This window comes from Chelon labrosus, assembly GCF_963514085.1.
Source record: "Chelon labrosus genome assembly, chromosome: 12".
Taxonomy (NCBI): Eukaryota; Metazoa; Chordata; class Actinopteri; order Mugiliformes; family Mugilidae; genus Chelon; species Chelon labrosus.
Window position 1 is genome coordinate 3,650,338 of NC_140345.1, and position 15,139 is coordinate 3,665,476.

General features: G+C 41.3%; 1 protein-coding gene across 1 annotated transcript in view; it reads right to left on the bottom strand.

Annotated features, from left to right (window-relative positions):
• The window catches only part of LOC311497223 (neural-cadherin), a 125,636-nt gene that overhangs the window by 33,637 nt on the left and 76,860 nt on the right, over positions 1-15,139 (bottom strand). Inside the window, exons 13-16 of the mRNA XM_084557420.1 lie at positions 8,169-8,418; positions 6,835-6,962; positions 6,559-6,745; positions 6,097-6,240 (exon numbers count right to left, since the gene is read on the bottom strand). Of these exons, the coding sequence (XP_084413546.1) occupies positions 6,097-6,240; positions 6,559-6,745; positions 6,835-6,962; positions 8,169-8,418 (709 nt within the window). The remainder of the gene's footprint in view (positions 1-6,096; positions 6,241-6,558; positions 6,746-6,834; positions 6,963-8,168; positions 8,419-15,139) is intronic.

Below are 15,139 nucleotides of genomic sequence, written 5' to 3' on the forward strand. Positions count from 1 at the left end.
CAGCAACCTTTGTGTCACAGACGCACAGTCGCTCCTTCATCATCATTATCATCAGTGGCACAGTAAAATCACGACCGTCAGTGTAACATGTAATATTACATGAGTAATCATTCACATTCACACATCCCTCATTATCACTGAGCTTCACTGAAGCTGTAGGTTTACCACACCCCAGGGCGACACTAAACGTAAACACCAAACTCAGCAGAATTTTAAAAAGCCTCTTGATCTCATTACCAGACACTCTTAGTTCAACACATTTTCCACTAGGAAGACCAAACGGATCCAGAAAACACGGTGGGTGACAAAAGCTGCAGCGCATAATCAGCTTTAGGGTGGGGAGTGGGGTGAACAGTGGTAATACAAACCCACGCCACAGGCACCCACCACTGATTATTCTAACAGACACCAAATCAAGCTGAAATGAGAGCAGGCATTTTAGTATTGGTGTGTTTGAGTGTGTGTGTGTGTGCGTGTGTGTTTGTCTGACCTACTGTTTATATCTGGACTCAAGGTCACCACCGCTTCAACACCTGTCAGCTTCAACAACAAAGTGTGGTCATAATGTCCAACACACATACACACACACGCACGGTGGCAGCCAAGGTGAAGGTGCAGTGGCTGCACTCAGAGGATAAAACCCACAGTTCAGTTTATAGCTCATCAAACCAAACACAGATTGAAGCTTTAAGTCTTTCAGGAGTTTGATTCTTTCACCTTCAGTAACCTTGAACTAAACATGCACACTCTCTACTCGCATCATGTATACTTTGTTTAACAGCACATGTGCACATTTACAGGAAACAACCAGCATCCACAAGATGCATATGCCATAAACACATCGTAGTGGAAGGGCACACACAATAATAACAAAATGGTTTGCTGGCAAACAAACAACAGATTTGCCTATCTTTCCATAGGGCCAGTTGAAAAAAAATATATTTGCTTTCTGTCAGATTGTCGCGGGCCCATTGGCAATTCAATTATTCATGACAAATTTTTAGCATTTTACAATTATAATTACAGAGGGGGGCAGTTCTCTGCTGTGATTATATGGAAATATGTTATTATATAATTACAAGCACAGCAACTCATCATTTATTTAGATATTCCATCTAAATAAAAGTGTATCTAAATATATAATATAATTTATTATATTATTATAGAATTTAGAAGTACATCATGGTTATGTTGGATGGAAAAAAGAAATCAGTAAAAATAAAATAATTCAAATGTACGAAGGCTTCAAAACCTTTTTTATATTTGGACGGCTCCAAACAACATGTGTACTTGTTGTTGTACCTTCATAAATCTTTAGATGTACATTTAAGTATGTAATCTCTGCTTGGGCAGTAGTAACTGCTACTGTTTGGTTTTTACCTGTTTTGTAGTTTTGCTTTTATATTGTTTTAGGGGAAGTTAAGATTTCCTCTTGTAACCAGGATTATACAATCTGCCACTTTGAAGATCTAGCTGCAGTTAAGAACAAAATCCTGCTACTTGAAAATGGTTTGCCTCAAAGCATTTGTTGTGGATAAATGTTGAATATTCAAAAACATGTGTAATGCCATTCGGAGTGTTACTTCTCTATTAAATCCACAATGCAGACTCAGCAGGGATCAGGGATTTTAGTTAATCTCAGTGACACCCCCACCTGACTGCCTGTTAGCAAGGTTTGGGGGGATGTTTGAGCTAAGATGGCTGGTTCCCTTTATATCAGCGTATCTCTGAACCTCAAGTGGTTTGGGGTCGAGGGGTGTTTGTTAATTGCGATGGGAAGTCCCCAGCGAGACGAAAAACTGGGGATAAAGCGTCAGCGTTTGGGACGGAATCATCAGCAATTTGCTATCTTAGCATCTCTTAATCCCGTGTTCAGCATCTTCCTAAACCTCCCAGGAATCAGTCTGAAGGGGGATAATTCCTAAATCTAGACATTTCCAGCAACAACCGCACATTAGACACAAAAACATAAACAAAGCTAGAGCAGAGGCTTAACCAGCTTTCATTAAAAACAAAAAGCAAAGCAGATTTTCAGAGCTAAGGAGTCTCAAAATGTGGAGTACTGCCATAGAAATATTATGTGAAGAGACTGATGGAATAAAGCACCAAACAAGTTGTCATGTAACCAATGTCAAAGTTTTTGACATTTTTTTTAGATTTAATACTCAATTTGAAGTCAACACTTTACAACCATAGTGGTAAATGGTAAATGGCCTTGCTTTTATATAGCGCTTTTCTACCTATTGGTACTCAAAGCGCTTTACAGTCACAGACACATTTACACATCTCTCGGCATGAAAGTGAAAAAGCTGACATATTTGAACTGGTGCAGATTGGCCTGCATGAATTAGCAGTGTACTAATCACATCTTTATATATATATTTAATTATTATTATTTAAGTGTAAAATCATCACTTCATTCTAATGGAACTGGTGTAATCAAAGGGTCCACTTGAAGGGGTAAAATTAATCAAGCAAATGTATTCAAATTTGGTGAATATTGAGTGTGTACACACCGTTAACTGTTAAGGTTTTACTGTCCAGTAGAGACATGGCTAAGTTGCTGCAGATGTGCAAACTGCTAGCAAGCTTCTTAGCCGGGAGAATTATTTTCTCTGTCTTCATATACTTACTTATTGAACATCCAAAGTGTGAAATGATGAACAACCAAAGTAAAAAACAAGATCAGGAAAACAAGAGAGAATCTAAATTTGTTTTCCATGGACCGTTTGTTTTCCAACAGTCCCTTACAGCTTGGGGAACCAGTACCACAGTAAAGAGGTCTGCACAAAGAATAATGATGTAGTGACAGGAAATTCAGCAAGCTGCAGCAATGAAGTTAAACTAACTTCAGCTTTGAGGCAACGCCATTGAAGCAATGACCAACTGATACAGCTTATTCTAATATGACACAAACAGATGTTTACTGCAAGAAACACAGTGCTATGAGGTGAACATAAATGGAGCAGCGTTGTTGATGGTATTTTCAAAAAGAGAGTGGTGGTGGCAAGAAGAGCTCCATCACTAACATCTGGGATAAGAAACAAGAGAGTTACCTCAGGAACTAGAGCATGGAGCGACCAACTGTCAGCTACAAAGCAACTGGTGGCAAAAAAATTGCGTTTGGCTTAAAAGCTAATATAGAGACAGTAGGCTAGGGACAACTGATTTTGCCCTCTGTCAAAATGTTTGTCAGTCTGTAAGTTCTCTATAATGGTGATAAATGAATATTAAACATTAATTAATTGGAAGTCAGAAACTGCTAATTACAGTAACTCCCATTAGACATGAATATGGCAGAATAGTCTTAGAGCGACATATGAACCCAGATGGACTGGAGATAATGTTGACAGCATTTTCTTTACGGGCTTTAATGGGTCTCTTTTAACCCAAGCTACTATCTTTTCCTAAACCTAAGTATTTTTAGTGTCTAACCAAACTATGACTAAAAACAAAAGCCATAGTCTACAAAAGTCAAATAACAATAGAAACAGTAGCAGTAGCGGTGGTCCAAAACAAGGCACAAAGGCTTTTAAGCAACGGTTTGACGGGGAAAACAAACCCCAGTCTTCTTGCTGAAAGATTTGACATACTCCACTATCCACCCCTACTCCTCTGAAAACAGACTGTGAATACCAGCTCATCTGCTGGCAATGTGTCAACCACTATACAAGCTGTTTGTAAGAAGAAACTCATCCATTGCTTTGGGAGCCATTAGCAGTCATATTATTCTGTCATTTATGTGTGAGGATGTGCTGGAAATGAGAACTAAAACTTTCTGTAAGAGGGGTTCCTTCTCTACAAAATATGACTGCCGGTGGTGCGCACTCATGCTGGTTGCATTTTTTTAGCACAGATTATATCACCTAGTGTCACTCTACCCCGGCTTTATGAGTCATATCATGTGTCGAGTCATTAGTGATATTTATAAACTGCTTTTCTTCTAAATCACACGATTACTCATACATTAACTTTGCTTCCACCAGCCAAAACACCAAAGAGAAGCAAGGAGTTTGTCTGAAACGGATTCAGATATTCTTTTGGCACTATAGTTTGTTAGTAACGCCTTCAGTAAGTTTGGTCTAGTGCCTAGCCGCTACTTATGTCTATTTTTAACACATACAGTAAATGGCTCAATTCACAAATCTAATCAAACTCTAGGAGAAAGTTTGGAGAAACGAAACAAACGCGAGAAGAGTGACAGGAAGTCTGTGGATCTCCTGAGGGAGTTAATGAATGAATCTGGATGTGGCAAAGAGAGTGTGTCACAACGTGTGGATGTGGATTGCAGTCAGCAAGACAAAAAGAAGGTTAAAGATTAAAAAAAGAAAATAAATAACAAGACGTAACTATTCTTTGCTTCACTCCGCGTAAAGAAAACCTCAGAGATTTCAAGCCGACGCCAACAACCGTCTTTAAGAGAGAAGCGAGCGCGAGGGAGGGGGTAGAGAGAGACTTGTTTTTTTTTTTTTGTTGTTTTCTGATTTTTTTTTTCTTCGTTTTTTGCCTTCTGCTGCTTATTGGTTTAGAGCGGAGGAGGAAGAGGAATGAGGGACAAACACAAACAAAGAGACAAACATCAAAACTGTCGACCTCAAGGGAGCAGCAGCGCTCGCTAACGAGCTGTGACAGCCAGAGAAGAAGAGAGGAGGGGAGGAGAGAAGGCGATGAAACAGAGGAGAGAAAAGAAGGAGAGAAGAAGAGAGAAAAACGAGAGGAGAAAAGGGGCCAAAAATGGGGAAAACAAGACTGGCACATATGTATATATACATTTTAAAATCATTTTTTCAGCTAAGTCGTGGTACTGCTGTTACAGTAAGAACTACAAGATCTGTTAACAAATAATTAAAAAAAAAATCCAAAAAGAAAACAAGTAGAGAAATAATTACTTGCATTCCTGACAAGAAACAAACACACAAAAAAACTACTGTGCACAACAGTACACCCAACAGCTCCTTTTACAGTAACACTGTAAAACAGTTACAGATCGGCAGTCTGACACACACATCTAAATCATGAAGCCCATCATCATCTGTGAAGCCCAATTAACCTTCTCCACCACAACCTTTCACCTCTCAGCTCATCAGACAATGCCGCTGACTGTCAGTCACTTTGGATATGTGACCATAATCATTTATCTTTGTCAGTTGGCACTACATCAACAAGTAGGAGCCAACTGAGTGAGTGCTCTGCACATCTGAATGGCAGATAATCTCAAACCAGCCATAATGTAATCCCTGTCTGAATATAATACAATATCAGCTGTACACTCATACACTCACTTGCCAGTTCATTAGTACACTAAAGAAAACAGATATCAATTTCAGTACAGCTTACTCTAGTTTATGTGTGAATTTTAATTGATTTTTCTACACAGAAAAAACATGTAAGTGTGTTTAGTTTATTTTTTTCCACTTGTCCACGACTGTGATTTTCTTTCCTCTAACAGCTCGGTTCTAGGTCTGAGCTTTGCGATGCGGGGCAGGTGCAGTTTCACAAAATAGGACCCATGTAGTTTACTACTGACTACGCCATCTCCTGCAGGACTAAACCAGTGGAGCCACCACAGCAGACTCGCTGGATGTGGTTGTTCAAAAGGCTCAATAAGCCCAGCTTCTTTCTTCCATCTGACAGATTTTAGGAAGCCATATTGTTACTGTTCACATCCTCGAAACGATGTGCAAACAAGCCCTGAGTCCTAATGCATAGCAAAAATATGTATTAATTGGTCATGAGAAGGAACAGGACCCAAAAAAGAAAAACGAAGACAACAACTAGAATTTATAAAACCAAAAGTGAAAGTAGGAAGAGGGACAAAGAAATAAGAGAACTGACATGAAGCGATGGGACAACAGCGGAGAAAAAAATAAAATAAGAAGAATAAGCCAAACGGTGCAACACAATGTGCATTATTAAGAAAACACATACTGAGATACAGAGAGAAAGAAACAGAAACATAGCTCAGCTTCCTGTTCCATGACTTTACTTTGATTGGACCAACTGAAGTTCACATGAAATCCGTCTGACTTTACTCTGCCACCACCACCAGTAAGATCAACAGCTGACAGACAGAAAACCTGCAGGGTTCTGACTCACCTTCGTCCTCGTCGTTGGCGGTGACCGTGATGAGGACGAAGCCGACCTCCTTGTCTTCCTCCACGCTGACCTCGTAGAACGGCTGGGCGAACGCAGGAGCATTGTCGTTGACGTCGGTGATGAAGATCCTGACGTAGGCCGTGTCTGAGTGAAGACAGCACTAAGGCTTTTAATGACTTACACTAAACAGTGCACCATTTGTGATGATTCAGATTCAGATTCCACAAACATACAGGCAGCAGGATGACGTTTATGAAGAGAAGTGAATGTAACAACCACAAAATATCTTCCATGTTGCTATGCAAACGAATCAGTTCTCCAACAAAACTACTGTTTTCTGTCACTGATTAATTTTGCCATTCTTACTTAGTAAACGTCTGCCATTTTTTTGTCAGCCGTTTACTGAGTAAGTGAGACACTGTTTGGAGCTCAGAAAGGTTTGTAGGTCTGAATGTGTGTTACCTGTGTTTGGCTGGCCCTGCTGACCAGGCCGAGCCGACTCTGAGCCATCCTGTGACTGCACCTCAATCAGGTAGGACGCTTTCTGCTCACGGTCAAAAGACGCTCGAGTGACGATGACACCGCTGCGTGGGTCGATGCTGAAGAACTGAGAGTCCCCACTTTCGTCTTTTAGGATCACATAGTTGATCTGAAGAAGACAGAGAGAGAAGCTGAGGTAGAAAAAGAACAAGAGCAAGAAATAGAAGTCAACCAAAGAGGGGTGCAGCTGTTTCTCACCATTCCGTGCAGGCCAGAGTCCAAGTCTGTGGCCAACACCTGAGCCACCGACGTTCCGATCTGTGCTCCTTCAGGGACCGTGGCCTCGTAGGTGGACGACAGGAAGAAAGGAACGTTGTCGTTCACATCTGATGTGAGAAACAAAGAAATGGTAGCGCAGCAAGGCAAAAGATAATTTTTTTTCCCTAAATCTCTCATTTGTGTTGTTGCCGAATCTGGCAGAACACATACAGTCTGTCATGTCCATGAAAGCTGATTAAAATGGATTAAAAACTGACAGAGAAACAAAAGACAAGAAAGAAAGGTAAAGTGAGCAAGAAATAGACAAAGAAGGAAAAGGAAGGAAAAAGAAAAGTAAGACAGGTGGCAAAGAAAATTATTTTTTTGCAACAATTACATCAAATTAGAAAGTAAAGATGAAGGACGAGGAAATAAGGAAGACGAAACAGACAATAAAAGGGAATAAAAAAGTCCACCAGAAAGTGAAGTTGGACCGTGCCTCCCCTCACTAATGAAAACTGAGTTATTAGTGAGGAATTATCCTCCAAACACCCTGAAGAGTCCACAAAGCAGCTTGTCAGCTCACTTTCAAGCTCCGCTAAGCCAATTACAGCGTCCGATGTGGGTTTGTTCAAAGCCAATCAAAGTCAGGAAGTGTTTTCTCCCCTTTCCGTCTTTCCAGCAGCCTACGGATGCTGATTGGGAGACACTGTTAAAACGAGGCGACAGGGAGCTCACACCACCAGCCGCAACTGTTTTCCTATTTTTCCGACACCAGGTATATGAACTACCATTCATTATTCTCTTTCCTCGTCATTTTCCCTCACTGTCGCTCATTATGGCTCAGATTCTGTAGCCCGCCCGAAGGATTCCTTACCTGCCGGTCAGAGCTGAATGGTGACTTTTCATGAGCCAGTAAATGTGAAACTAGTTTTAAACTGTTTAAAGCAAAAGCAGAAATAAATCCTGGCTAGACCTAGAGGGCCTAGCTTCAAACAGGTGCCATTAAAATACATGATATGAGAGGATATGAAGAAAAAAATATCCAGAAGATAGATAAGTAAACAAATATTAGTCAGATTCTAGTCCAATCCATTCAGATGTTTGCTTAGTCATTCGCTGATTTCTATATTTATAAGTTTATTAACTCATTTATAAAGTTATTGTTTCGTTACGTGTTTTTTTTTTTTTAAACACACACCGATCAGGCACTGGATCAGTTCATTGGAACCACTCTGTGCTAAGTGTTTCCATAAAGCGAGAGAGTTCCTAACAACTTCTAAATCTCAAACAGACTCTTAACAGACACATAAACACTCCTTCCCACGCCTCACCCGTCACGTTGACGTAGACCGTGGTGAAGGAGGCCAGAGGCACGGCAGCAACGTTCTGCACGCGCACTCTGAGCGTGAAGAAGCGGGTCGTCTCGTAGTCGAGGTTCTCCGCCACCAGGATGGACGCCGAGCCGTCGGCGCGGTTCGGTTTGATGTAGAACCGCACCGGCATGTTGGTCTCCGGCACCTGACCCTCCTCCAGGTTGTAGGTCACGCGGGGGTCGCCAAGAGGAGACGTGGCCTTGACGGTCTGATTAGAGAGAGAGGAGAAAACATCATGCACACTTTGTCTACGTTATCTACTGACATACTGTATTCTTATGTGTCTGCACTTCCTGTTGTTGCATTTTTTTTAAATCATCACCGTGTGTACCACTGAAAAGGGCTGAGTGATGATTCAAGAAGCAGAAAAAGGCCAACTGACAACAAGTGACACGGAGGAATTTATTAATGTCACGCGCATCTGAGGACAGCAAGGTAGGCAGGCCGGTGAGATTTCACAGACACAGTGAATTATACCTTCCTGTCAGGGTGTTTTCACAAATACAGGTTTGAAATTTTCTCCGTTTCCTAGTATGAAACGAACGTAACGGCACCAGTTACATATGAGCACTCTACACCTTAGCGAGTCTTTTCCTGTGTGCATCTTTGGTTCCCTCCTTTTCACTTGCTTGCAATCTCAGTAATGATGGATGTCATGGGCAGCTCGCCCTCTGTATAATACTTGCAGGAGTCACAAAAACTGGGACATCATTGGTGCCTCGGGGACGGCCTCTGAGGAGGATGAGTTGACTTTTACAAATTATTGTTGCCCAAATGTTTCAGACCAATAAAAAGGTTGCTTCACACGCAAGACAGTCTAATGTCATAACACAAGTAGTAGAACAGAGGCTAGCTGAGTTGTGATGCTAACATCTAGTTTACAAAGAGGATTTGTAGTAAAATTCTTTGGACATATGTGTATTCCTAAAACACTGTTAATATAAACTTTCAAATACTCACAGGAAACTGACAGTTTATACTTACAGTTGTGGTTTTTACTGGGTCTGCAGCTAAAATACAATGTCTCTATGTTATTGCATGCAGCACGCAATAGATAAACAATGGAGCCAAAGGGATCACCGAGCTGCAGAAACTGATGTGTACTCCTTTTATCCTTCAACTTTATAGATACAAACTTATCTCCATTGCTGAAGCTGTAACTCCAACAAACAATCCAGCCAAAGAAGCCTCTGTACTGGTTCATGATGACATCATGTTATCACACAGCCTCTAGAGTTGACGGCGAGGTCGTTCATCTTTACAACGGCTCAAACGGCTTCCAGGCCCATAAACCATAACACTCACCAGAAAAGAGACACTCTAAAATACACAACTACATTTCAAAGAATGCAGCATTTCAACAGCCAGAGCTGAAGTTCAGTCCTTCTATGGAGATGAAGCATTCATCCAGGAGTTTTCCAAGATACCTAAAAAGGTTTTAGTTTTCTGGGGTGTGAGTTTTTCTTTGTGCAGATTTTCAGAAAATATGTGTTTGGATCAGTGTGTGTGTATGTGTGTCGTCCTGACCTGTGCAACCACCGGCAGCAGAGCTTTTAAGACTCATGTTATTCTCCTGGCAGGAGATTAAGCTGACCTTACAGTGTTAGAGTGTGTGTGTGTGTGTGTGTGTGTGTGTTTGAGAGAGAGAGAGCTTTTAAGGTCTTTGTCCTTCCTGACCACACACTCCTAACCTTGCCAGGGAAGGATTGTATTTTCCATGGTTGAGTGATGCCATCTCACTTTACAGTAAGAGTGTGACCTGGACCGTTAGACAACACGCGCGCACACACACACACACGCACACGCACACACACACCATCTACTCCTGAACACAGTCATTCCACTGATTCATGCTGGTTCAGTCAGCGATCACAGAACAGATTTAAAATGAAATCTCATGAAAAATGTCCAATATTACCTGTCGTATTAACCCTTTAATATTCCAGATTTATTAGGATAATCTGTAATGTTTCCAGTTGTTTAATCAATCTATTCTTTTAGTGATGGGAGCTTTTTCACGATTCAGGCTGTCATAACTAATCTTAATATTTTGGCTCTTACACGAGTTCACATTCCTTTGCTCACCGAGCTGCAAATGAAACACGTCAGACAGTTAAGCTCAGTGGTCTTGAAGAGGGACAGTCTCTGACTAAGAGAAGTTGACTGCATTAACTTAAAAGCATTTTATACTCTGACTCCCTGTCAAGCTTACTTACTTATATACTTATATGCTACTTATATATTCATTCTCCTCCAAGCTGCTGTAGACCACTGATCAGAAGTCAACAGAAATGTTTAGCAGATGTTGCTGCCACACAAGGAAGTCACACCAGACACTGAAAACAACGGTGCACTTACTTTTACAACACACAGATGTACATAATTGTCTCATTTTCCCAAATAAACAAATACACAATTATAATATTTCTAGTTCATTTGTTTAATTAGGTTGTCTTTGTCTACTGCCATGGCTTCCAGGGAAATCCGCTGATGTTTTGAGGCATTTTTATGTAGAAATGCAGAAGACTCTGCGGGGCGCTGAAACTTTTAAGCTGCACTGTACCAGACCTCTCTCCCTACCTAATTCACATCCATTCACCCCTTCTTCCCTCAGTCCTTTTCCTCCTCTTTTCAGTCAACATCTAGGTAGTTTGCTCGCCTGCCATAACCCCTGCGCCAGCCTCCACCTTGATAACACCAGAAAGCCCACACTAGCCTGAAGAGACAACACTCCTGCTTCCCTGCCCTCCCGTCATCATTCACCCCTCTTTTAGATTTCTTCCCATTAAACCTGTGAACCCCTGAAATGTAATTTTTGTGGCGTGGTTCTTGCTAAACTTGTTGGATAGTGCTATGTTCAATACATTTTCATTGTCATTATCAAAGAGCCAGTCTCAAGGAGGACGGGGCAGCAACCGTAGGACCACTGGTTCGAATCCCCTCATCCTTGGCCCAAATCCACTCCCCAGGTGCCTTCTATGGCTGCTCACTACTCTCTTTATGTACAAATCCATTGTATGTGTACATGTAAACATCCCCAGTAAAGCTGGGTGTACATTTGTACATTTACATTGTCAAATTGACATGCACTTTTACCAGACGGATGAAATGAGAAAAAATGCACATCTGTCAGTTCTGGACAAAAACTGAAAATGTCCAGCGCAAAATCATTTGACCCCCGAGGTCCTCAGCCTAACCTAGCACAGAGGAAGGAGGAAGCAGGGGGAAAAAAACTCAGAATGTTACCACCAGTGGCAACATGTTTCCCTGAGTGAGAAACGCTGTCCGCAACCTCAAACACCAAAACCCTCTCAGCACTCTTTGCTTCTCAGTGACCACAATGGCTCAGACGCCCCTCGCTCTCGTGTCTTTGGAACCCACTTAGCTTGTGGCACTCAGATAAACACAGAGGAACACAGAGACTTACCGACACCAGCAACCAAAGTATAGAGTAAAATAATAAAATATCACTTGAAGGGATGTGTTTCTGAATTGTCACATATCCTTAGTGACTACCACCATTTCAGCCAATGCATTTATTATTGTTGACACTGCTTGTTTTTTAACTAGTCAATAAATATAAAGTGGATTTTCTTCTTCTTCTTTTTTTTTTTTGTTAACTATACTGGTAATTTAAAAGCAACGTTAAATCAAAAGCTGAGTCCAGTTTCCAGGTGAGGAGTCGTGTCAGGACACGACAGTGCAGCGCAGTTCAGGCCTTGCAGCGGGCCGAAGCAGCTGAGCGTATGGAATCAGCGCTAATGAGAAATCATCTCATTAGACATCAGTGCAGAGCGCTGAAGCTAAGCTGATCAGTGTCTGCCATCTTCTCCCACACAGATTAACGCCTGTGGAGATATCGTTGTAGATCGCTCTCAACTGGTGCGGCTGGTGCTGAGAGTGATTCAGCAGATGGAATACAGATCGTCCTGTCAGCCTCACACGCTTACCGTTAGCAGCCATCTGAAAAGAGGCTGGGTCATTAAGGTCGGTGTTTTCTGTTACCATTGTTTTTCTGGACTTAGTCATGTTATGACCATGCATTTGAAGACTGTTTGCTGCTGATTTCAGTCAGTCTCTGCATCCATTTGATAACTTTAGTTAGATTCATAATTAAGTTATAAACAGAGCTACTCTACATCCCTACATGCTATGACGTTAAAGATGAACACATTACTAAATCAATAATTATATTTAATTAGTAATTAAAATTGTGGGTCATTCCACACTTTACCTTTAGTACTTCGAATATATTGTGTTGCTAATACTCTTGTACTTTCACTTAAGAATAATTCTGAATGCAAGAGCTTATTGTAGCAGCGAGCATTTCATCGCCATTGTTATAGGGTGTCTTACCTAAATTAAAACAACTATTTTTAATGCAACACAGGTAACAACAACCTTAGTTTAAACAGTTAGAATCAAATATTTGAAGTCCTTTGGTTGCCAAGAAAAGGTATCTGTGGAAGTCAGAAATCAGCAGGATGAGGGAGCAACGGGAGGAAGTCAGCTGATGAGGAGACTATGGAACTCAAACACATAGGAGACAACTACGGCTTATTGATATGGAGATTTAACACACACAACCACACGCACAACACAGCGGCTCCCACCCCTGCAGCGGCTCCCTCCCTCTACCTCGTTAACAATGTGATTAACAGACCTTATTAAGGCTGCTAAATTTAAACCAACAGTTCCTCCTCAGCGCAATTAACACAGCAGAGGAGACGGATGAGGAAGAGGAGGATGATGAGGAGGTGGCATTTCAGTATTTGGAATGATTTGTATACATTTTAAGAATTTTTTACGTATTAATCCGCTGAATTTAATGGTGAATTAACACCAAACATTACGTCAGTGGCACCCAAAAATGCAGACGGATGATTTTTGTGTTTGTCTTTGGATCATACCTTTTGGAAAGCGGTACACCAAAAGTCCAACATTAGGAAGAGGCGAAACGTGACAGGAGAAGACTTGATTTGGAAACAAAATCAAAAAGAAAAGCATTTGTGTGCCACGATCTTGCTTTTAGTTTGGACAGTTTGGAGGACAAAGCTCACATTATGTTTATGTTTTTCTTATTCTGAACAAAACTCATGAAAAGACCAGAATGTTACCTTTTTCTTTTTTCCTCGCATTCTCCTACATTTGACTCACCCCTCCTCACACTATCTCTCACTGCCTCCTCCCTCCATCATACAGTCTCCGTCTGGTTAAAGACAGTAATTAAATGTCTGTTTTTTTCTGAGGTGATGAGAGACCATTGTGACGCTCCGACAGCAGGTGTAATTTTCTCCGTCTCCTCAATCATCTCTGACAGATGGAGCTGTGGGCGGGACAACCTCCAATCACCGCCATCATCATCACCATTATTTTCTCTCTTTTCAGGAAAAATGTGGGGTCGAAAAGAAGCGACACTGAAGCGCACACACAGGATTACACACACACACACACCTACAACTGTCTGAAAACTGACTAACCTCCATGAAATCGAGCAGCTGGAGGGTAAAAACTCCTCCACCTTCTAAACCAGCGGCTTAGGAAAAGACAGCAAATTAGGATGGAGGGATCAAAAGAGGAAAAAACCACCGGAGGTATACAAGCAGAGTGTGTGTGTGTGTGTAGTGAGTCAGGTGAGACAGACTCAGGGCGGGTTTGTTGTTTGCTTGGCAGAAAATTTCTGGAAGTGCTCGGATAAACGTGCTGACACAGAGAGAGCGAGAGAGAGCGAGAGAAAGAGAGAAGGATGGACGAGTGGAGAAGGGAGGAGAGAGGGCTAAAGAAGAAAAAGTGTCTCTAGCCTCCTCAGGGTTCTCTGCGCAGACATGAAGGAGGTAGTAAATGAAAGAGAACTCTTTTACAGCTGCAGGAGAACCACTGGGTTGAAATATTCCTCTCTTTTTAGATGTCTTCTTCCACTCTTGCCCATGTCAATTACTTGATATAAGAGCTAGTTACTGATTAAAGGAGAGGCGTGAGGTCCGGTTTTCTCATCAGTAATGTTTCGGGCAATTTGGAGTAGTTTAGACTTATTTGATGGAGTCATGGCAGCCGTAAAGGAAAGGTTGAATAATCTCTGAAGACCCCAAACACAATGAAATAGTGGAGGTTCTTTCTTTACTTTTATATATAATCTATTAACTCGCGTGAGGACATATACAAATTCAATCAGCTAAAGGTTCAGAACTCAGTGAAATACAGTCATCTTGCTCATCACCAGGTCAGAATGAGACCAAAAAAAAAAAAAAAAGCTCTAAAATTCTCAACTGCAGCCAAATTAGGGCCAATAGACATGAAGCACAGTGATATTACATCAATTTTAATCATACATGTACTAGTTACTAGGTACTAGCGTGTCTATTTTAACAATGTGGAGACCTTTGGAGAGTCAGGAGCCCAAGGCTTGGTGACTTTCTCCAAAAGGTAAAAAAAGTGTACCTTTTTTCAGGCATTAATGGCCGTATGTACAAATGAACTCTGCCTAACTCCTGGACAATTTTTAAATGTTCAAAGAGGTGCAAGTGGGCACTAGGCAGATAGAGCTGTAAGGGCCGTGCCATTAATTATGCATAACTGTAAGCCTTGAGATAATTTAAACAGGTGATTTACGAATTGGGGAATCAGCTACAGATATCAAAGGCTGTATGCCATGCTTGTACGTGCTCTTATGGCAGACAGTGTATGAGCATTTATAAAGTCAGTAGAGACTAACAAATCAGAAAGTAAACCAAAGATGTACTGTAAGAGGGTCTCACACGTAATATCAGTTTATTCAGAATATTAAAAACCAACCAGGAGCATCAAATGATTCAGATGTTCTGTGTGATTTCTTTCTGTGGAGGCTGCCATATTGAGTGACATTAAGTGAAGTTTCCTAGCAAGAGCTCTGACTCTGAGAACTGTTCCATCGTACACCTTCTAGTAGGAGG